At 42.8% G+C, this 22916-nt stretch overlaps 1 protein-coding gene across 1 annotated transcript; it reads right to left on the minus strand.

Annotated features, from left to right (window-relative positions):
• Positions 1-34: 34 nt before the first annotated feature.
• RTRAF (RNA transcription, translation and transport factor) lies at positions 35-22651 on the minus strand. The gene is made up of 9 exons (XM_075064664.1): positions 22486-22651; positions 16571-16695; positions 14562-14661; positions 13414-13500; positions 12088-12176; positions 8929-8997; positions 5625-5633; positions 1704-1749; positions 35-367 (listed from the first exon to the last, which is right to left on the minus strand). Exons 1-9 carry the CDS (start codon positions 22544-22546, stop codon positions 213-215), a joined length of 741 nt encoding a protein of 246 aa, XP_074920765.1. The 5' UTR covers positions 22547-22651; the 3' UTR covers positions 35-212.
• Positions 22652-22916: the final 265 nt, after the last annotated feature.

Genomic DNA, 22916 nt, shown 5'->3' on the forward strand with positions numbered 1-22916 from the left:
CACTTAGATACAAATTGTTCTGTTTAGCTCTAAGTTGCTATTTCCCCAACTTTATTTAAAGAAAAATGGTGGTAATTCACTAGACCAGTCAGAATTCCATTTCCTCTTTGCTTTCTTTCAAAGCAGTGGACTATCCATTTCAAAATGCATGCCAGAGTTGTACATACTTCCTAACTGTACTAAGTACACAGGAGACTACAGTCTTAACTTGCTCATCTTCCAACTTTCCCCAGTCTGTGGTCTGTCTTTGGATCAGCAATAATTGCCTGAACTGCTACAATGGCTTCATTAATTTTTGTTTGCAGCTCTCGGAGTTCCTCTATATGCAGCAATCGAAGAATTTGGGCAGCTTCATTAAGGACAGCATCTAGTTCATTGGCAAAAGGAGATACGGATTAATGGTTAATAAGCACCTTCCCTTTAAAAACATGGAGACAGACAATTTCTAAAACAATTCACAGTTGTATGAAAAGCTCAGAGCACAAACTTAAGTGAACAAAGGAACTGCAGCAGACCTGAAAATGAATTAGTTCGAGGAGGAGTTTAATGGCAAAAGGGATATCTGTGCCAGTCAGATTAGAATAGACTAGACAGACAGCACATCAGTTTGTACTATTATGTCTGGCTGAAGCATGATACCTGCCGGCCAATAATCAAAAACACAGCAGGATCAACACTAGTCCCTTTGGCAACCATTAAATCAACAGAAGTCCTCTGCCAGGAGAAACAAGGTTTTGACAGTGTCTTGTTAAAAGGATAAATCCCTCCTACAATAAAATGTCAGTCTTTACATGGCAGCAACATGTAAACATTATCCTGAGATATTTTTCTACTCCAGGGGTGGGCAAACTATGGCCTGTGGGCCAGATCCGGCCCCTCAAGGCTTTGGATCCGGCCACAGGATTGTCCCTCATGGTGTTATAAGTCCCGTGCCGCTCTCAGAAGCGGCCAGCACCACATCCCTGCAGCGTCTAGGTTGGAGGGCAGGGGGCTCCATGCATTGCCCTTGCTCCAGGCACTGCCCCCCACAGCTCCCATTGGCCAGGAATAGTGGCCAGGGGGAGCTTCGGGGGAGGTACCTGGAGGCACAGCAAGGGCAGCACATGTGAGCCCTCTGCCCTCCCTCCCCCAGGGGCCACAGCGCTTCCTGGAGCAACGCGGGGACAGGGACAGGGCAGGCATGCAGGGAGCCTGCCCTGGCCCCGGTATGCACTGCTACTGGAGCAGCTTTAAATAAGCAGGGTCTGGCCCAGCACTGAACACCTCCTGCACCCCACCTCCCAACTCACTGCCCTAAGCCCCCTGCCTGCACCTTGCACCCCTCCTGCACCCCAACCCCCTGCCCTGAGCCCCCTCATACACCCTGCACCCCTCCTCTGCCCCAAATCCTTTGCCCTGAGCCCATTCCTGCACACCATCCCCAACCCAGGCCCGCATGCAATTCCCCCCACCCAGATGTGGCCTTGGCCCAAAAAAGTTGCCCACTCTGTTCTACTCCATCAATATAGCTTCTACTTTTATGCTCTAGCAGAAGATGGAAGAGAACTTTTGTAAATAAGTTCCTGTAAAGTAAGAAACATCCCTTTGCTTCTGGAAAAATTACGCCTTTTACTGTACATACCATATACTTCAAAGATTAACTATGTACTTAGTCCAATGCAACATCACTGTTTAAAAACAGTATATAAAAAATAAAATCTTACCTCCTGTGTCAAAACAAGAATGTGTTTTTCTAAACAACAGGCAAACCTTGAAGAAAAAAAATAAAATGCATTACAAATGCTTGGGGGGGGGGGGGGGAAAATCAGACATTGACTAAATAACTTTGGAGTAAAATGGACCATAATTTTGCCCAACTAAAACACAAATGTGATCATTCTGACTGAACCCACAGCATTTGACCCAGTGTAGTCAAACGTGTAATCTAGCTGAACATAAAAAGGAGAGAGTGTTCATTCTTAACACCATTCCCTACATTCGTTATCTCGCCTGCTCATAGAGTGCACACTTTGGATCGCCTGGTCTGCCATCGTTGCAGCCTGCTCTATACTGAGGCAGACATGGTTGGAAGCTACAACAGCCCTCCAGCATGAGGCACAAGGTCTTCTACATCCAGCTTTTATTGGATTAAATGCATACGCCTGGCAGGCTGGTATGGACTCTGGCATACAGATCAGATGGCCAAGCCACATGAGCCAATGTGGAGTCATTTGGGAAGATACCAGCAGGTGACTCTTCTGTTGCCTGATATACTCATTTGTAATGTGATGAAATCACCATACGCCTTCAATACATCGCAGTAGTTTCACGTCCAAAAGTATTCAGCTGGGGCATGTGTGTCTGTGGTGGCTCAGGTTTCAGAGCCACACAAAAGGACAAAAGCCCCTTCTGCTTGATAGATTTGAATCTTAAGAGTTGATATGTGGCCAGAGGTTTCCAAAGAGCATGCATAACACCCAGTAGCTTGCTGATTTGTCTCAGCCAGGTAACCTCTCTTCTTGGTGACACAGAGGCAAGATACTCAAATAGGCTGACGAATTCAACTTCTTGTCCCTCGATTACGATGGGATGAGGTAGAGATCCATTAGCCACTTTAATCAGTTTGGGCTTCAAGTCAGTTGAAAGCAGACTTTCAGGGAATTGATATGGTTAGTTTGTGAGGATGCGAATATAGTCACATCATCCGCATATTCCAAGCTTGCTATGCAGAAATCAGACAGTACAACTCTCAGTATGCAACTAATGACGGCTTCCATTAGTCAGTCAATAATGGTGTTGAACAGATCTGGAGCAGTCATGCACCCTTGGTGGATGCCGTAGTTATACTCAAACCACCTGGACATCCTAGCACCTATGCTGATGCAGCTGTCATTTTGGCACGGCATTTCTATGAGACGATTGAGGAGCTTGCCAGGCACACCAGCAGCCAAAGGGAGCAACGATCAACGAAGTCAAAGGCAGCTTTTAAACCTATAAAGGCTGTAGGCACTTCATCTTTCCTCTGCTGAAACTCTTGGGCCTTTTTAATAAATTGATCTAATGATAAAAATCTGCTCACTGATTGATTGGCCAGGTATAAACCCAACTAGATGTAAATGGCATAGATTCCTTATGGCATGCTTAACATGCTCAAGAACTACCAGCATGAACAGTTTGTTTGGAAGGGAAGGCCAAAAGCACTGCACAATGTTTGGAACACACCAGAGAATCGCCTTTTCCTTTCCAAAAGGGGAGACTGGCGCCAGTCATGAGTAGTTTCTCATGACTCCAGACTTGGTTAATAATATGGACCAGCCACTCCCACGATGAAATCCCTGCCATGCTTGAACAGCTCAGCAGTTTATTACAAATACAAGCAGCACAGCCATTCTTGAGCTTACATGCTGAGCTTCAAACCTCTTTGACAGTGACAGAGTCTACATTACACAGAGGGGTGGTAACTGGACTCTTCGCATCCTCCTGGAACTGCAGCTCTGATGGGGCAGTTCAGAAGCTCCGGAAAGTGTTTTTTTGATTCACTCAGACATTCTGTCTCCATGTTCAATATGTTACGCCATCCATCTTTGATGAGCAAAGATTTATTCTGTGGACCAGCTTTTCAGGTGTGCAATTCTTTATAGACCATAATCATTGCTGGCTGATGCAGTTTCCATCAATTGATTTTATTTACCTAAAACATCAGAGTCTTGCTTTAAACCTGTGTTACACAAGGCATTGAGGTGTTAGTATTCTTAACTAGGAATTCTTAACCTGCCCAGTTAATCTGATTTTAATGCAAATTTCTTGCATTTTACCTTCAAAGCTGACCATGCCACAGTCCAAGAATTGGGAACATCCAAAATTCAGTTTTACCCAATAGATAACATCTCTAGCCATTCAAATGCACACTTAGCACTCAAAATCTAGGCCTTCTCAAATAATCATTGCTAATGAGCAACTGCCACATTTTAGTGTTTTAATTTCAAAATACCAAAAGCAAATCAATCACGTTGTAAACTCATCTTAAGCAGGCAACACTGATCAACTTGAAAATATCCATCCGTTTGTTCTAAAATGTCTTAAGTGCTCTGCCAGCTTTCAGCTTGGGAGAAACTTGGCTACAGAAATCTACTAAGTCCTATTTCTACAGTGCTGCTAATAGAAATGCCAAGACAATCTTACAGTGGCACCACTGTAAGATTGTCTATACTACAGTGGTGCAGCTATGGTCCTGCAGCTATGCCACTATAGAGCCATAGCCTAGACACTTCCTATATTGACAAAAAGGGGGTTTTCCCTAGATGTAGATAATCTACATCGCCGAGAAGTGGTAGGTACATCAGTGGAAGAAGACTTCTGTAGGCCTACACGCATCTAGGGCTATGAAAAATGTTCATGCCCTGAGTGATGTGGCAAGATTTAGGTGCAGACCAGGCCTAATCGTTTCAGCTGAGATTTTACTGGCTGGGAGACAGAAGTTCATGGACAATGATAATACAAGAGGGAACAATCCAATTACTAAAGCAGTTCAACTTATGTAAGATTGAAAGGTCATAGCTGAACCAAGCATATTAAGTTAAATCTAGCACAACACCCTCAGTCCAGCTACAGAGAGGCTCCTAGAGCATGGGGAAAGTAAATGGTCCTTTATATGCAATGTTCTCTCCATCTCCTCCAACCTGTAATCCGACTGCCCCAACCCCATTCACACTCCCACCCCCTGACCACCCACCTGAACTCCCCTGCCCTCTATCCAACCTCCCTGCCCCTTACCATGCTGCCTGGAGCACTGGTGGCTGGCAGCGCTACAGCTGCGCCGTCCGGCTGCAGCCGGGCCATGCCACTGCCGCCACCACGCGGCACAGAGACCAGGTCAGGCCAGGCTCTGCAGCTGTGCTGCCCCAGGAGGTCACAGCCCCACCGCCCAGAGCACTGCGCTGGAGGCGGAGCGAGTGAGCTGAGGCTGCAGGGGAGAGGGGACAGCAGGGGAGAGGCTGGGGGCAAGCCTCCCAGGCCAGGAGCTTGGGGGCTGGGCAGGACAGTCCCACAGGCTGGATGTGGCCCACAGGCTGTAGTTTGCTCACCTCTGGTCTAGACAATATGGGGTAAAAATGCCTGTGTCTGTTTTAAACTTGTGCTCCTGAACCAGCCTCTGGGGTGCTAGTTAACTTGTGCTGACCGTTAATGGCCCTCTCAAACAGCCACTTTGCTGGTCAGATTCACTGCAGCACGTTGGCTTAGCCTACCCGTTCCTACCTCTGACACTCCCTATGTCAGAAAACCCCCAGGAATCAGATGCTGTCTTAAGGCAGTTTTATATCCCCTTTGTGCCATAAAAGAGGATTTATGAAGGGATGAGAATGTGGTCTTGTGGCAAGACACCAAAATAATTAATGTAACTACTTTCTCTCCCTTGCGTCTACTGTAAAGACTTTACAGTACAGATACTGATCGCAAACCTTTAAATACTATCAAATTATCTTGTACTGAAAGTTTCTTATGTTTATGAAAACAAATTCCATCTATATTTCAAATATACCTGAGGTACATTACAGGAATTGGGAAGTATTTGTACTCCCAAGTCAGTGATAAAAGTTTCTCTTCAGCTAGCAGTATAATCAGAATCCTAGTCTAGACTCTGATTAAATATTGACCTAGAGCTATAAAGTGTCAGTTAAAAAAGAAAAATCTAGTCCATATTTAAATAAGGAAATCTGCTGATCTTAAAAGATGTACTTTTTGACAGTCCTAACCAAGTGAAGTTTTCAGTTTATTCACAGAGCTAGGAAAAACAAGTGGGTTATGCAAATCTCCCCACACAGTCCTGGCAACATGCCTCATCCTTCAGTTGGAGAAATCATCTCCAGGACTTCCACTTCTACATCCATTTAATCCTTAGCCATTGTGTTGAGGTTGCCAAGAATGTCAGAACAACAATTTTTATGCAGAGTCTTGTCCAGAGGGCACAGGATCAGACCATAGTTTCACCAAAAGTAGTTATTCAACAGCCATCAAATTGCCCAACTTTGGACACTACCAATCTGAGCTAACTCTGAAAAGTTTGTTATCCTCTCTATTCCATTAAGTTCCTAATGATTCAACTTCTTAAGAGACATTTTGATCAATTTGGCACAGTACAATGTGAATTGCAACCTTTGGTCTTTCTTCTTCCTAAAAGGTATGTTGTGGAAGATTATATAATCCATTTATTCTGCTAACATTTCCCAAGTTGTGTACATGCATTTACTGAGTAGCTGAGTACCGAAACGCTCATCCTCTCACAAAACAATTTCTCCTGTTTGTCTCTGTCACTTGCTGCATCACTCTAAAATTTAGTCCATAAGCATCCTGGGCTAGTTACTGGCTCGTTCTATGCCTTCCGTGAAGGGCTAGACACACCTTTGGGAACTAAACAATGTTAACAGGTAATCCTGATTGCTGAAAATAGAGAAGAAAATGGAATTCTACCCTCTCCCAAACAAAGGAGAGGATTATGTTTCCTTATAGCAGTTACTGGTGGATGGAGGGGGGCGCGGGATATCAAACTTCTGTTTTTCTACTCCAACACTAGAGGGACGTAAGCAACAGCAGCACAGGGTTAGCTTTCAATTTTACACGCTTAACATCCTAAAACTGACATTGATATTGTAATATCAGCTGTTCACATTCTCTTGTAATAGTTTTAAAATCTAATTCAACCACTAATGTATTGTGACACTATACCCAATATTCATCATAGTAATATTAGGATATGATTATGGCATGATAATGATGCATTTCATACAAGATGGGGCATGTAAGGTGTCATTGGAAAAGTTATGATTTACTAAATATGATTATCGTGTTTGTATGCGTGTATTGTTTTTGTATTTGAAGTTATGAATATTGACTATGTATCTGTATTTCACATGTGGTCACACCTGGATAACACCCACTAGGCAACATGTTTCCAGCTTAGTCAGCTGGTGGTGAAGGGCCTATTCAGGGTAATGGGCCATTAGGAAAGACAATAAGCCTTAGGAAATGCTTATCCCCCCACCCGGTAAGCCATCCTGAGAACTCCAGACCCCCTGTAAGTAATGGCTGCTATGACGCAAGGGCATGTGACCAGACCACATAACTCTAGATTCCATTTTGGGTACCTGTATTTTTTCCCCACAAACTGGTCTGGGAACCAAGTTTGAAACAAAGGGTTCTCACTATATGGAAAAGCTATACAAGGCAGGGAATGACGTCATCTGTTGTTCTTCATTCCCCCACAACTCAACAGCTGAAAGAAAAGGATTTGGAATGGGGGCGGGGAGCCCAGCTGTAAAGCAAGTACAGCTTGTGCCTTGAGAATCTGTCAGCCTGCTTGTATCATCTGTCAGGGTGAGAAATTGCTAATTCATATCCAGTCTTTCTAGCATCTTAGGTTTAGTTTGTGGTTTTGTGTAGTTACTAGGTAATCTGCTTTGATCTGTTTGATATCACTTAAAAGCTATCTTTTTGTAGTTTATAAGCCTGTTTTATGTTTTGATCTAAACCAGCGTGCCTTTAAGTGAAGTGTCTGGGGAAAAATCTCAGCTTGGTTAACAACTTGGTTGCATATTCCTCTCCACATTGAGGGAGAGGTGAACTGGATAATACATACATACTGGTTGGCATTTTGACCAGGGCAGAGCAGTACAGCACAGCTCTGGGGTCCTAGGTTGGGAAGCTGGGGCGTATCGTGGCTGTAGCCTCTCTATTGTTGGTTCATGCAGTGGCTAGCCAGCCTGCATGCTCAGTATGTCCCTGTCTGTATGGATGTGGGAGTGTAGGACTGGGAGCAGGCTAGAGCTTGTCCCAGCAGCACAGTAAGAGGGGGAGCCCATGCTGGTGGGTCAGAGGGCTCAGTGCAGCCCAGTTTCGGGTGGAACCCGTCACATGTGCATCTAAGGCCTTTGTTTCTTGCACCAGTGCTTAGTCAGCGTGGATTACAACTCAAGACTCATTTGTACTCACCAATTAAATACAGGAAGTGGCATCTACTGATTATCTATCATACAGTACATGCTGCTATGATGTAGATGTCATGAGGGATGAAGGGACCTGCAACTCTTGAGCATATACAGCTGCTCTTTAGGAACAGTTCTGGACAATGCTTTTCCCTAAAGGTGTACAAGTTGCCTTTACTATCTGAACTCAGTACACCACACCAGCCGCTTGTAGTGTAAGTAATGGACTGAATGGCCAGAATGTTTAAGAAACAACTCTGATAAACCAGAATTGTTCTCTCTGAATATTCCCTTTGCAGTGTTTGTCCAAACGCACTCTGAATGTCTTACAAACCTATCAGTATTCAAAATTGCTCTGTAGCCATATTTTCAAAGATATTATGCATGGAATTCTTTAACTATGGGATTATACATCTCAGTCATTTCTCTTTTGAATGGGTAGGGGAAAAAATGTCTAGATTCCCTCCCCAACTCCCACAAAAGTCACATGAGAAGCTAGAAACAGCATATTCTACACTACAGGAAAGAAAATAAAATACTTCCACTTGTTTATTTAGCCATCACTATTCCTTGGAAACATGAGTCAGTCCAGGACCCCTCTTCCTATTCCACTGAAATGATGATACTGAAACCTGTGGTTGTGTACATTACTGTAATGTTAGAGGATTGTGATTACACCCCACTAAGCAGTAAACTTGTTTAATTAACTATCATTTACAAATATAGCTATATTTGTAATATGAAAAAAAATTACATGCATTTGATTATTGTGTGTGACTTTTCCTTTGGTCTTTCAGATTCAGGTTTGCTGTATGAAGTGGATAAATCTTCTTCTACCTCTCCTACCTGAGCACTACCGCATACAAATTCTAGCCATAAATAACATCTATTTCTGTATTTAAATGTACTTGATTGAATACTGTAAAAACTCATTACATCAAGTGGACTTGCGTTACATTCACTCACTTACCTCCTTCGATTGATTTGCCTTTCCTATGGCGTCCTGAGTCAAGCGCTCTTGAACCAAAATGCGAATTGCCTAGGAAACAAAGTTGGAAGACCAAAGTAAGAATTCCATGTTGATGCATGTCTCTCCCGTACTCCAAGGAAATCAGCTTTAACCTCAACCAGAGGCTGGCTCATCCCCAGGATGAACTAGCCCTGGTCCCCTCTCAAGTCAGCAGTACCTACTTTTGAGGCTTTGGTGCCAGCTGCAAGGCCCACAAAATTTTGCACTACAGGAAACTTTCCGATGAAGGTGCTTTCTGCCGCTCGGAGCCCTTTGCCATGGTCTGAGCCCTCATCCACCCACACAGAATCTGAAGTAAATTTGGCTATTGAGTTGTTTACAAAACATGAAGTCAAAAGGTCTTGTAATATTTAAAGATGAGGTGGGGGGAGTACAGCCTTGATCTTGGATATTTTACAATCCTTCTGCCCATCTGGTTAATTTACTAGCTCCTGCACTTGGCAACTTGCACCACTCCAAGACTATTCATACCGATACATGTCTGTATGAAGGCTTCTAAAAATAATTCGAGGGATACGGGAGAGCCAGAATTAGACCATAACAAAGCAAAAAGCCTGCTCATTACAGCTGCTTCTCTCACCATTTCCTTGTTGAGTTATCCAAGGATGACAAAAGCACTCAAATTATTTCATGCCTCACTTCACTTTCTATTTCTCCTGTTGCCAGACATACGATTAAAGTTGACATGTGACATTACAACATTGATATACGCAATACAGAATTTTCTTTCAAACCAAGGGAACTGGCATTAAGAGATTAATTTGACTAAGAATATGTATTTGTTTAGGATGTCTCATCATTAAATCATTACAGTTGCGATGACTATCAAAATACTGAGACTTACCAGAAAGAAAAATTTTAGCTCAGTTGGTACCTGTGAGGAAGATGTTCTCCCCGGCCAACTTCTCAAAACGTTAGTTGGACAAAGAGAACATCAAGGAATTTTTGCTTTACTAGCTACTAAGGTTTAGTAAATTTTAGCTGAAACTCTTGTTCTCTCTAAAGCAGCCACTGTATAATATCCAAGTATTAATTTAGATTATCACATTGTTCACATATAGAAATTATGTATCACAAAGTAGTGCACAAAACAGCAATTCCACTGACACATTCTAGCAATATCAAGCCACAAGAGCAAAATTAGGGCGGTTTATATAGCCAGAACTGCCCACATGGAGTTTTAGTCTTAACTAGTTAAAAGCAAAAGAGCTCTCAGGATGTTCTTTGCCTGTTGTGTTTTGTCGTCCTCTCCACATTTCTGGTCCTATTCACTGCTTTTCTCTCAAATTTTGAGGTTTCAATACATTTACATAGAAAAACATAATACAAATATAGTAGGGCTGTCGATTAATCAGTTAACTCGCAATGAATTGTGATTAATATTTTAAATCAAGATTTTTTTTTTTGAGTTAATTGCAGTTTTAATCACACTGTTAAACAATAGAATACCAACTGAAATTCGTTAAATATTTTGGATATTTTGTACATTTTCAAATCTTGATTTCAATTACAACACAGAATACAAAGTGTACAGTGCTCACTTTATATTATTAATTACAAATATTTGCACAGTAAAAATTATAAACAAAAGAAATAATATTTTTCAATTCACCTCATACAAGTACTGTAATGAAATCTCTTTACTGTGAGTGCAACTTATAAATATAATTTTTTGTGTTACAAAACTGCTCTCAAAAATAAAACAATGTAAAATTTAGAGCCTACAAGTCCACTCAGTCCTATTTCTTGTCCAGCCAATCACTAAGACAAACAAGTTTGTTTACATTTACTGCCCTCTTCTTATTTACAGTGTCACCTGAAAGTGAGAACAGGCATTTGCATGGCACTTTTGTAGCTGGCACTGCAAGGTATTTAAGTGCCAGATATGCTAAACATTATGATGTCCATTCATGCTTCGGACACCATTCCAGAGAACATGCTTCAATGCTGATACCAGTCACTAAAAAAATAATGTATTAATTAAATGTGACTGAATTTCTTGGGGAAGAATTATACATCAGCACATCCCTCGGCCTGTGCCGCTTCCCGCAACTCCCATTGGCCTGGGACAGCAAACCGCAGACAGTGGGAGCCACAATCGGCCAAACCGGCGGACACGGCAGGAAACAAACTGGCCCTGCCCACCAGGGTCCTTACCCTGGCGAGCCACGTGCCAAAGGCTGCCAATCCCTGTTGTAGGCCCTGCAGGGCAGGGACCTTATTCTTTTATTTGTCTGAAATACCTCACATATTTTTGGCTGAGGAACAAAACAAAGCCTATTTCCACATTTTATCATCATCAAGATTGAGGGGTTAGTTTGCTCCAATTCAGTACAATGATGCAAGAATACAGTTTTGATCCAAGATTCATAGAAGACTACAGAGTTCCATCACTGAACCACAGATCTTCTTTGCGTTCCAATTAGTATGTGGGTAGGAGCATAAATTAGAAAAATCAATCAGCCAATTTACTTTATCTGGCCACTAAAAAGTCTGACTAATTTACAGGATAACATTTAAATCTGCTTTAGTTAAGGCAAAGTGGAAGGACAGTCATGTGGAAGAAGTACAGGACTGGAAGTCAAGAGATACAGGTTCTAATTCTGGTTCTGCTGCAGGTTTTTTGAGAGACACTGGACACATCACCTAGACTCTGTCCTTATGTTTCTCCCACCTCTAGAATTGGAACACCATTACTTACCTCACAGGTGTGCTTTGAGGTTTACATTCATTAACGTTTTTAAAGCATTCAGAGATGCTGAAATAAAAGGCATGAAATAAGTGCCCAGCAGCAGCTTTAGACGGCTCAGAAGCATTCCAAGTACTGAACATGAATTCTCAGTTAACGCCTTCGGGAATTCTATCACCATTTGTTGAAAATCTTTGAATATAAATGCCCATATCTTCAATTCGGAAGATCATTTTTCTTTTATACCAACCAGAAATTAAGTACAAAATGTATCAGCAGACTTATTTGCACCCAAAAATCAAAAGTTACTGACTTCACACACCATGTTATGAGTGGGTTTTTTTCCTGGTAGATACTAGTTGCTCAGACCAGATTCCCAAAGTATGAAAAACTAAAGATGTGAGCCTCACCTTAAGCATTACCAAATAGTCATCATGTCGCTGGATTTGAAGAAGGTTAGCCAGAGCCATCACTCCAGCCTTAAAGTCAGGATTATTCACTGCAAGATAAATACATAGTCATCATATTTGGTTCCAAAATGCAGGTTAGATTTCTTGCTCTGCATGCATTCGACTGATCACAAATTTGAATAAGGGGGTCATAGTTACTTTCATGAGTAATCCCATGAGACTACATAGGGTGAGTAAGGGATTCACAATCTGACAATGTGTTTGTTTAATCTACATTTCATTTTATAAAGCATGCAAACCCTGAGAACGGCTGAGCAATTAAAAGTGCAGCTGTATTCTGAAAACTGATTGTATAAAAATGGCAACGAAGTGTAATTAGCATTATTTTCAACCCAGTATGCATGTTAAATGCATGGAAATGTCTTAATAAGCAGAAGGCCAGTCTCAGTCTTTAAAAAAATGTAAATCCATTAATGTATGGTCTCTTTTGAAGATCTCCACACCACTTTTTGGCTGCAGAGCAGGATTATACTTGCTGACTGAAGTCTGAGCCAGAGCCTGACTTTTCTAGGTGTTTAGTGATTACTTTATTTGCTCCGGTACCTTTCCAGGGATCAAAATTACACTATAATTACCCAGGCCATCTTTTTACAGATAGGTACTACTGTTTCCCTTCTCCAGTCCTCTGGGACCTAACCCATTCTCCCTGAGTTCTCAGAGAGATCACTAATCATTCTGAGACTGCTTCAGCTAGTTCCTTAAGTACCTAGGGTGCATTTCATCAGGCCCTGCCGACCAGACTACATCTAACTAGACTAGACTAACTATTCTTTAGAATAATCTCCCCCCCACCCTTCCCCTTCTTCTGGCTTGCATTCCTTCCTCCTCATGCCCAAATAAAACTCTAGGTACTTAGCTATACAGAAAAAAGATTCTCTCACCAAAACAAGCTCTTCATCAACCCAATTCAAAAGGACTGGAATTAATATGGAGCAGCTACTACGGAGCAAACCACTAGCACTTGTCTCTCCTTCACTATAAATGCAGAGAGTCTTGGGAAATAAAGCTTTGAAAATGAACATTAAAAGACATAACATGCCTTGAGATAGATACTTTCAGTACAGCATTAGAATATCAGAACCCACACTTTTCAAAAACTCTGAAGATGATTTTCTGAATCTATCTGGTATCCAAAATGCTAAAATATGACTTTCAGGTTCTTCCTTAAAATATAGATAGAGGCTGTACATTTAAGTGGAACAGACTGAAGTAAGATGTAACAACAAAAGCATTTTTCTAGCGGTCAAAAAGTTACTGCATACTTACCATCCAAGTTTATCAGTGGCTCTGCATTTTTTGCTGCATTATCAGTAATTTTAGCACTGTCAGGTGTGCAGTCCTTATATTTATCAGCTGCCAAAACAAAAACAGTTTTGCTTCATGAATGTAAAATTCAGGTGAGAGCTAATAATTAGTTAAAATTAATGGAGCTCAAAGCATAGAAAAAAGCATTACTAATGCACGTTGTTAGCTGCAATTGGGCCAACTGTATTTTCAACACATGGTGGAAGACGCAGCCAAATCAGTTTGTAGGTGTTTCAGTTGTTTCCCACTACTGAAACTCCAGAAGAGTAAGATTCTAATAAACCTTACTCAGGTAGGAATTGTTATGACTGCCTATGCGCTAGCTCAAAGTCAAAGCAGAACTGCAGAGATGTGCTACATCATAGGGAGGGGATAAAAGCTTGACAGACTCTTAACCGGCAGTCTTCATCCTAGCTAAGCCAGAAGGAACAATTCAACTGATTCTTGTAGCACAAAGGACTACTATAAAAAAGGCCGTCAACTAGATTTCTAAGCTAGAGCCCCTTCAATATTAATGGAGGGGATAGTCAGTAATCACTCTAGAAGGGACCATTAGTCACACATTTCAGTTGACCCTGATCCTTGGACATCAGATGGACAGAGTATGACACTTTACTATACAACTGACACCATTCCTATTAGATAACAGGATAGGAATATTACCACTTGCTTTCATATGGGGAAAAAAATTAAGTATGTCTTGCTAAGAATATTTGACTTGTTATTTCTGCTGAAGGTCATATATATGCTGAAGAGACAAAATGTCTTTTCTGCACCTCTGTGCCTCATATTGATCCCATAGTGAAGTCAAGCTTGTGTATGATTTCAGTTCTTCCTCTGTCATCAAACTAGGAAACACATTATGAGTTTACTGTTTAAAATCAGTGCAGAGAAGTTGCTCTGGAAAGGAGAAAAACTCTTATTCAAATGTTACAAAATAAAAATAAGAATTCATAAAAATGATGGAAGTAAATTGCACGTTTTTAATAAACATACTTTCTATGTGCTCTCATTGCCTCAGGTTGAACAATCCTGTATATTAACAACAAAATCATTCAAAACAGTTTCCCTACCACCTTTAAGTAAAGGTATTTAAAAATCAACCATACCATTATCTCCATACTCAAGCCTAACAGCTAACCCAAGAAGCCAATCAATTGTTTCTTGTCGTTCTTGTATCTTGAAGGGACAGTTAACATCTTTCAGATACTGCAGAGGAGAAAAAAAATGGGAACACACATCCATCATCATGATTGGTTGGGAGGAAACATATCCACGAATTAGTCAACATTGTCAACAATGCTTATCTACCAGAATAGTTCTACAATCCCCTCTTCTATCAAGCTCAGTTTTGTCAGAAGGCTAGTATTAATGAATGATGTCATCCTGAAATATGTTATATTCCCACTGTGGTTCCTCTGAAGCATTTCAGTGCTTCTCATGCCACAATTCATCCATGTCTCATCTTAGTATAGTAAAAGCATTTTTATCCAGCATGTTGAGGAAATGGGGGGTGCCGAAAAGTGAAAAACGCTGGTTAACTATGAGGGAGGGAGTTTGAGTGTGGGAGGGGACACAGGGCTGGAGATTGGGTTGCAGAAGGGGGTGCAGGCTCTGGGAGGGGGTTTGGGGGCAGGAGAGGGCTCAGGGCAGCAGCTTGGAGTGCGGGAGGGGTTTCAGGGTGCTGGGTACGGGTGGGGCACTCACCACGTGCAATGGAAGCTGTGGGGATGGCACCTGCAGGCGGAGGCAGCGCACAGAGCCATCTGCCGCACCCCAACCTCCAGCCCTGCACCCTCTCCTGCACTCCAAACCCCTCGTGGCCTGTTCCTCTGCCCAGGAGCAGCTTCCGAGGAGCCATGTGAAGCCAGGTAGGGAGCCTGCCGGCCCCTTGCCAATCAGACTATAAACTGGACTTCCTATGAAAATTAGAAATGCTGGTTTATACAGCTTTCTGGTTAGTACAGGGCCTAATAACACAGCTTTTACTGCAATCATATCTGCTTCTGAACTACTGAATAACTGATGTTTTCCTTGTAATATTAGACACAAGAAATTTAAAACACTCCAAAACATTCTAATTAAATTTATACTTATGCCATCACCTTGTCGCCCCAACATTTCCTTCAACACCATAAGCAGGGAAAACAGAGGACAGGCCAGAAAAACAAAACTACACTTCCAGTGCTTTAGGGCTCGGTCCTATGAGGTCTTCAGCACTTCAGCTTCATCCCTCAAGACACTGAAGCATGCAAACAGTCCCACTGAAATAAATGTGCTGAAAGACTAACTGCTTTGCAGCATCAGATCCAGAGAGTGTTCAGCACCTTGCAGGATGGAGCCCTTAGACAGAAAGGAATGCAGATGTCACACAGACAGAGTGGAGAGTGTCAAGAGTGTTCATGCACAGCAGGTCTGCCATAAATTGATGGCTATCTGCCATGCTCTCCGCAGGCAGCGGACAATCATCCATCAGAAATAGCAGACAGAGTTGGCTACAGTAGACCTTTATACACTGCTAAGACTAAGATTATCTGATCCTAGTCAGTTTCCACCTTGGTGTGTAGTTTCAAGCAGGAAGAAAAAAAAAAAAAAAAAAAAAAAAAAGATTTAGTCCATTTCCTTCTGCATCAGAGGCAGAAATACCTTAACCAGTAAGGAAAGAGGTAAGGATACCAATTATTGCAAAAACTGATCGTGTTTAGATTTAAGTGAAAATTAGGCACAACAAATTACAGCGTTCAATTACCCCTGCATTCTGGCTTCTGTAAAATATTCAGAACTCTAGCGAATAAAGAATTCATCATTTTCTCCCTTTCATATATATTTGTCGTATGTGATGTTATTGTAGCCACTTTGGTCCCAGGATATTAGACAATATGGATGAGGGAATATCTTTGAGTGGACCAACTTCTGTTGGTCCCTTCTTCAGCTTTGTGCAAGCACAAAACCTTGTCTCACAGCAAAAAAAAGTTGGTCCAATAAAAATATTCCCTCACTCATCTTGTGTCTCTTATATATTTGTTGTAACATATACATTGAGTAAAAAGAGAGAAGGTTTATCACCGAAAACATCACACATAGATAATGTGTTCTACTGTTTCAGGTACAAAGTTACCTTTTCAAAGGCTTTAGGCCATTCGTCATTGTGTATGTTTCTTAGACTTCCTCGGTCTTCAATCTTGTAGTGTCTGATCTTCTGGTCTTCGAGCCACACAATAAAGTTACTAAATTCCGTTTCATCTATAGCCAGAAATAAAAACAATAAGCTACATAATAAATCAGAATAAAGTCACATTTTCGTAGAAACAGAAGTCAATGACGGCAGAAGCAGGCACTTAAATTCTGATCCACCGTATGAAGATAATTTGAATACCTGTGTCCCCAACCAATTCTTTTTCTTTTCAAATTCTATTGTCCAGTGATTCCAAAAATACACCTTAATTTATAACCTTTCACCATGAGAGAATTTAATTGAATGTTTTAATCATGTTAAAAAATAGACTTGAAAACTTCTAGTCAGTCAACAACAACAGATTTTTGTTAGAAAATTTAGTTAGAATGACTACTAAGCGAAGTATGAAGAGAAAGGAGAACAGAGCAATGAAAGGAAAAAACTGCAATTCAATGGTCTATCAAGTCACAGGTTACAAGACAGATTTAATGACCTGCTAACCAAACAAGGCAGCCACATTTTGCAACATGCAACAATACTGTCTTGTGAAGACAACATTCTTATATATTATACATGCACATACCCCCTACCCTCTCATGAGACAGCATAAAAAGAATTTTGTTCCTGATTAGTGATCTAGGATCAACATGAACAGACTTAAAATATTAAAAACTATCCATGCAGTTTTAGGGTGAGATAATTAAGATACTGTGCTAAATTACATTAAATCAGAAACATGTAATGGCCCCAGCAGTATCTCTATCGATCTGCCAAAGCATTCTTAGTCAGAATGCAAAATTTCAGTGCTTCGCATATGGGTGTTATTTCACTTTTCAAAATATCCTGTCAGTCAGGGATCTGGGAGGCTTTTAGAGTTCCATGCTAGTAATTTTGTAAGTAGCTCTTGCTTCCACATTCAAGATACACAACTATCCAAGTAGAGAAAATACAAGGCTTTTAAAAAGGGCAACAGTCTGATACTTTCTCCACAGCAGAAGGTTATGAAAACAGTAACTGCTTATAGCAGTAGGACCACCGGTCATAAATAGTTTCTCAAACTCTGATAGGAAAGTGAACCACAGCAGAGAGAGATCATAGCATCATAGGACTGGAAGGGACCTCTAGAGCAGGGGGTCTCATACTGGGGGTCGGGACCCCTCAGGATGTCGTGAGGTTAATACATGGGGGGGGGGGGGGGGGGTGAGCTGTCAGCCTCCACCCCAAACCCTGCTTTGCCTCCAGGATTTATAATGGTGTTAAATACATAAACAAATGTTTTTAATTTATAAAGGGGGTCACACTCAGAGACTTGCTCTGTGAAAGGGGTCACCAGTACAAAAGTTTGACAGCCACTGCTCTAGAGGTCATCTCGTCCAATCCCCTGCACTCCCGGCAGGACTGAGTATCATCTAGACTATCTAGATATATATATTAAGTATCCTTCAAGAACTATTAAAATTTACACAGTATTAAAGTTATCAAAAACACAGAAAAATATTTTAGCAGATTAGGTGAGTGATGTATATTAAATGAAATTCTTCTCATTATCATCCTGTTCCCCTATTCAAGTCCACTATATTTCAGCAACAAATATTTTCCAGGCCACTTGGAGTTAGAGATTACTGCTTTATAATATTAGAAGTGTGGGGCCTTGATTCACAAAGGAAGTTGGGTGTGGCCAGTTTTGCCACATCTAACTTTTAAGTGCCTTAAGAACCACTGGGATGCACAAAGCCTGAGTTAGGTGCTCAGGTCCCCCATACAACGAATGGAGGGAGATAGGTGCCTCAGAATAGAATTCACAAAAGCCACCAGGCAAGGCAGCTCCCAGCCTAAGCTAGTCAATGGGAGATACAGGGGAGAGGGTGGTGTCTCTAAGTCTCATGCTCCCCCATGCTCAGTTCCACCTCCTGCTTGGGACTGTCAGCTGCAAACCCTCTCTAGGGTTCAGCGCCTATTCTATTTTTTGCAAAAAGACGGGGTGGGAAGAAGACTGGGAGAGCAAACATGGGAATGATTCTATAGCCTGGTGGTTAGAGCATTCATCCAGAACGTGGAAGCCCCAGAATCTAGTCCTACTGCTCCAATTACTATTTATCTATCCACAGTCAGACAGCTTCAACAGGAGAGACTGAGGGAGCCCCGCATCAGAATATTCAACAGCCCATGGCTCAGGAACTCAAAGAGGTGGCAGATGCCCGTTCTAATCCCTTCTCTCTCAGATGGAGGCGGGGGCTCAAACCTGAGGTTTTGCATATCCCAGGTAAGTACCCTAATAACTGGACTAAAAGTCATGAGGCAGATGCTCTTTCCCCTCCAACCATTTTACACACGCTTGTGTGCAGGGCCTGTTCCAGTAAACAGCCTTTGAACATGCCTACGAGATCAGGCCCTATCATAAGCATCTTTCCCAAATCTGGACCTTAGCGTCCAAAATGTGGGTGCCTAGCATGAACCTCCAAGCTTAATTACCAGCTTGGATCTTATCTCGCTGCCACCAGACAGGAATTACAGTGCCTGCCTCGCTCTGGTCCCCCAAACTTTCCCTGGGGGACCCCAAGACTCAGAGGTCCTGAGTCTTACCACAAAGGGAAATAACCCACTTCCCTTCCCCCTCTCTCTCCCACCCAGACTTTCCTCTCTGGGCTAACCTGGGAGTATTGATGCAATCTCTTTACATCACAATACCAAGAAGCATATCTCCTCTATTCCACAAAGAGACAAACCCCAAATACAAGGAAACAGAAGAGATTCTATCTCTCCTCCCCCTTAGCTTCTTCCCGCCCTGGGACACTAGGAGAGTTAAACACAGAGCGTAGTGTTTCCCCTCCCCCCTGTCTTTCCTTTCTCCTTAACCAGAGAAAAACTCAAACAGGTTTTAAAAAGAAAGCTTTATATTAAAAAGAAAGAAAAAAGACATAAACATATTCTCTGTAACAAGATGACAATACAGGGCTATTGCTTATAAGAAAAATATGAATAAACAGTCTGAGTCAAAAAGATATCCAATTTGAAACATTCCAGCAAGTTACACACATGTAAATACACCCAAAACAACAAAAAAGCCTATATTGTTTTTCTACCTGTACTTACAAGTTGGAAACAGAAGATTAGAAGAAGAAAGAAGCTTCTCATAGCTGAGAGACAAACAAAAGACCCAGAGTCCAAAAATTCCCTCCCTGACTTTGAAAAATCCAGTTTCCTGATTGGTCCTCTGGTCAGGTGTTTGGTTCCCTTTGTTAACCCTTTACAGGTAAAAGAAACATTAACCCTTAGCTATCTATTTATGAGAGGCCCCACTAATAAGTTAGGCAGAAGAAAATCTATCTTCCCCTTGGTTTGTACATCACACTAGAGCTTAGACATCTGGATGTCTCTAGTGAGGAAACACCATGCATGCTCAGAGGCAGAAACACAGGTGCCTAGAAAACATTTAATGCAAAACCTTAGGCACCGAGTGAGTTCAGGCACCTATAGGATTCAGAGCAGCTGAGCAGGGTGTTTGTGAATCCCAGTGGGGATTCTGGCACCTAACATGGAAATTAAGCACCTAAGCCCCTTTGTGCATGTAGTCCTGGGTTTCCTGGCTCTCATTCAATGTAAAATGCTTATTTCAAATCTAACAGATCCTACAGAACAATTACTACATTAAACTGGAATTGAGGCCAGGGGATGGAGGGAGGGGTGGAAGATGGTTATCAAAGTGACATGAATGCAATATCTCTCATTGGCCACTAGGTCCGGAAAACAAAAACAACCTGCTCTTCAGTGATATACAACATTATTTTCTATACACAGTTGATTGATGTTTTTAAGCTAGGGTATCTCGCATTGGCCCCCTCAAAGCAGCAGTGCTATTTTGCATAGGTTCGGTCCTTAATATCCTGTAGTAAATTCTACTCCTGGACCTGAGACCAGGGTAATTTTCAGTCCTTGCAGTGAGCTGTTCTTTCAGCAGGGATGGAGATCGATGTTCCCAATGCCCCAAAAATGTTTTGACAGAATAATGTACCCTAAACCTGTTGAAAGCAGAAGGGGGAGAGGGGAGTGCTCCCGACATAAATGAAAGGGAACTGTCTGACAAGACAGATTTGATAAAGTAGTCTCAACAGTGATCAAAGTGCACCACAGAGCACTTTAGATCAGCAAGGCTGGCAAATGCAAGAACATCTCTTTTCCACTCGCTGAAGGAGGCACCAGGGAAAAAAGACAAACCACCTGAAGCTTAAAATTGAATATACAGGCCAAACTATACATCTATCTATCCATCCATCCATTCACCCACCACATCATCCAAAAGACTACAGTAAAAGAACATTAAGGTTGCAAAAATCAAGCAGTGAAAAGTTAGGAAATGCCAGAATTAGGGTTGCATGTGCATATGCATTATGATACAGTCTATAATTACATGATCACATACCATTTTTTCCATTGGAACACCACCTCATTCAGCGGAGATTGGACCTGCTCTGGGGGATGAATCAGGGGTAGGAGTGACTGAGACCAGTCTGTAGGACAACTGTGCCTCATTGGTTGTAAAAGTTGGAAGGCGTGTCCTGAACAAGGCAGGGATTGCAGGAAGAGAAAGGATGGTCTCACGATAAAAAGTCAGCAGAATGTTGCCCTGGAGAACTGGATTTTATCCCTACCTCTGGCACAAAGCTCCTAGATCATGCTAGGTAGGTTACTTAAAACCAGACTTTTCACAGGTGGCACCTAAATTGCAAGTTCATTTTTTTAGGTGCACAACTTCAGACCCTGGGATCTGAACTACAGCAGTGCTGAGCACTCACAGCTGCAACCAAAGCCAATCCAAGCTGTGTTTGAACACGTAAACCAATATATAATGGGAAGCACTCTGAAAAATCAGTTACTAGGCATCTCAAACTGGACATCTGTGCCTCAGGTCCATAACTGCAAAATGGGTCTATAATACTATTGCCCTAGCCCACAGAAGTCTTGAGAAAATAAATTCATTACTGTTTGGGAAGCATTCAGGTACTGTTGTGATGAGCACCATGGAAAAGCTCATGAGGAAATAATTCTGTGATCTGGGAAGGGTTTGAATAGTGTGCAGGAAGGTAGGTCTAGGGCCACATCCTTAAAGATAACAAAATACTGCACAGCTGTTCATTAACTGAGCAGATCCTGTGCACTGAGACAGCAGTCGGGGGCAGGGGGGAGAAATTGAATATAATCAAGTAATTACACATTATAGAACAATGCAACACCCAGCTGAAGTAAGGTTGCACAGGAAACTTGAATTCTGGCATGTGCTAACTATTGACAGTGTAACTTCACAACCTTCATGAATGAACTAAAAAAATAAAAACATAGCTATTTGCTCCAGAAACAGCCTTATCGTACATTGCCCAAGAATATTTCTTTCATCGCCTGATTGCCAGAAAGGACAAAGCATTGGTAATTAAATAACCTTCCCTAAGGCCGCCTTTGCCCAGCCCAGCGCAGCCCTTGCTAGGGAATCCACCCACGCCAAACACACGCACACACTTTTCTGCTCCTAGGGGGAGGGGAGGACGCCAGGCCACACAACCCCGTGTGCGTGCAGCCAGCCATAAAGGCCGGAGCAGCTGCCTACCAGCTAGGCCCACAGGGCCAAAGGCGGAGGAGGGATGGAGGGTCCGTGGAGCATTTGGGAGCAGCCCTAGAGCGCTGCAGGGGAGGGGCGCCCTAAGGCCAGACCCAGGGACGGTGACGGAGGCTACCCGAGCAGCGGGGGGCGGGGCGCCTCGGGCGGGGGGCTACCCGAGCAGGCCTGAGTGGGACGGGGCGGGTCAGGGTAGCCCGGGGAGGGTGAGAAGGGGCCCGTCCAGGGAGAGGGGCGCGCGGCCCCACACCTCGGCAGTTGAAGCCGGCCGGGTTGTGGTAATCCAGCGCCGTCAGCTTTCGGCGGAACATGGTCCTTCCGCGGGCCGCAGCGCCTCAGCTTCCGCGCAGCAGCCGCTCGCTCGCAGCGCCGGACAGCGGGACGAGGGCGGGGAGAAAGGGGCGGCCTAGGCCGCCCATTGGCCCAAGCCCGAGAGCGGCAGCTGCCGCGACCAATCGGCTGCCCGCAGAGCGAGCGGGAGGGAGAAGCCAGTGAGGCCGCCGGGAGAGAGGCCTGGCGTTCAACCAACTTTATCGACAGCGCCACAGGCGGACACGGACAGGAAGCGGAGAGTAAGGGCGGAGGGATGTGGGCGGGGCTTAGGGAGGGAGAAGAGCAATTGGGTCGTAGGGAGAAGCACAGATAGAGGAGAAGCGGGTCGTGTGAGAGGCAGAGATGGGG

The sequence above is a fragment of the Chelonoidis abingdonii genome, chromosome 4, assembly GCF_003597395.2.
Source record: "Chelonoidis abingdonii isolate Lonesome George chromosome 4, CheloAbing_2.0, whole genome shotgun sequence".
NCBI lineage: Eukaryota > Metazoa > Chordata > Testudines > Testudinidae > Chelonoidis > Chelonoidis abingdonii.

What these genes read in the sequence shown, in the direction of transcription:
- RTRAF (XM_075064664.1), bottom strand. Translation starts at nt 22,546, where the DNA reads ATGTTCCGCCGAAAGCTGACGGCGCTGGATTACCACAACCCGGCCGGC. An exon ending in GCTTGAGTATGGAGATAATG is followed by an intron (nt 13,501 to 14,561) that starts GTATGGTTGATT and finishes TTGTTTTGGCAG; the next exon opens with CTGATAAATATAAGGACTGC. An exon ending in GCCACTGATAAACTTGGATG is followed by an intron (nt 12,177 to 13,413) that starts GTAAGTATGCAG and finishes TTTATCTTGCAG; the next exon opens with TGAATAATCCTGACTTTAAG.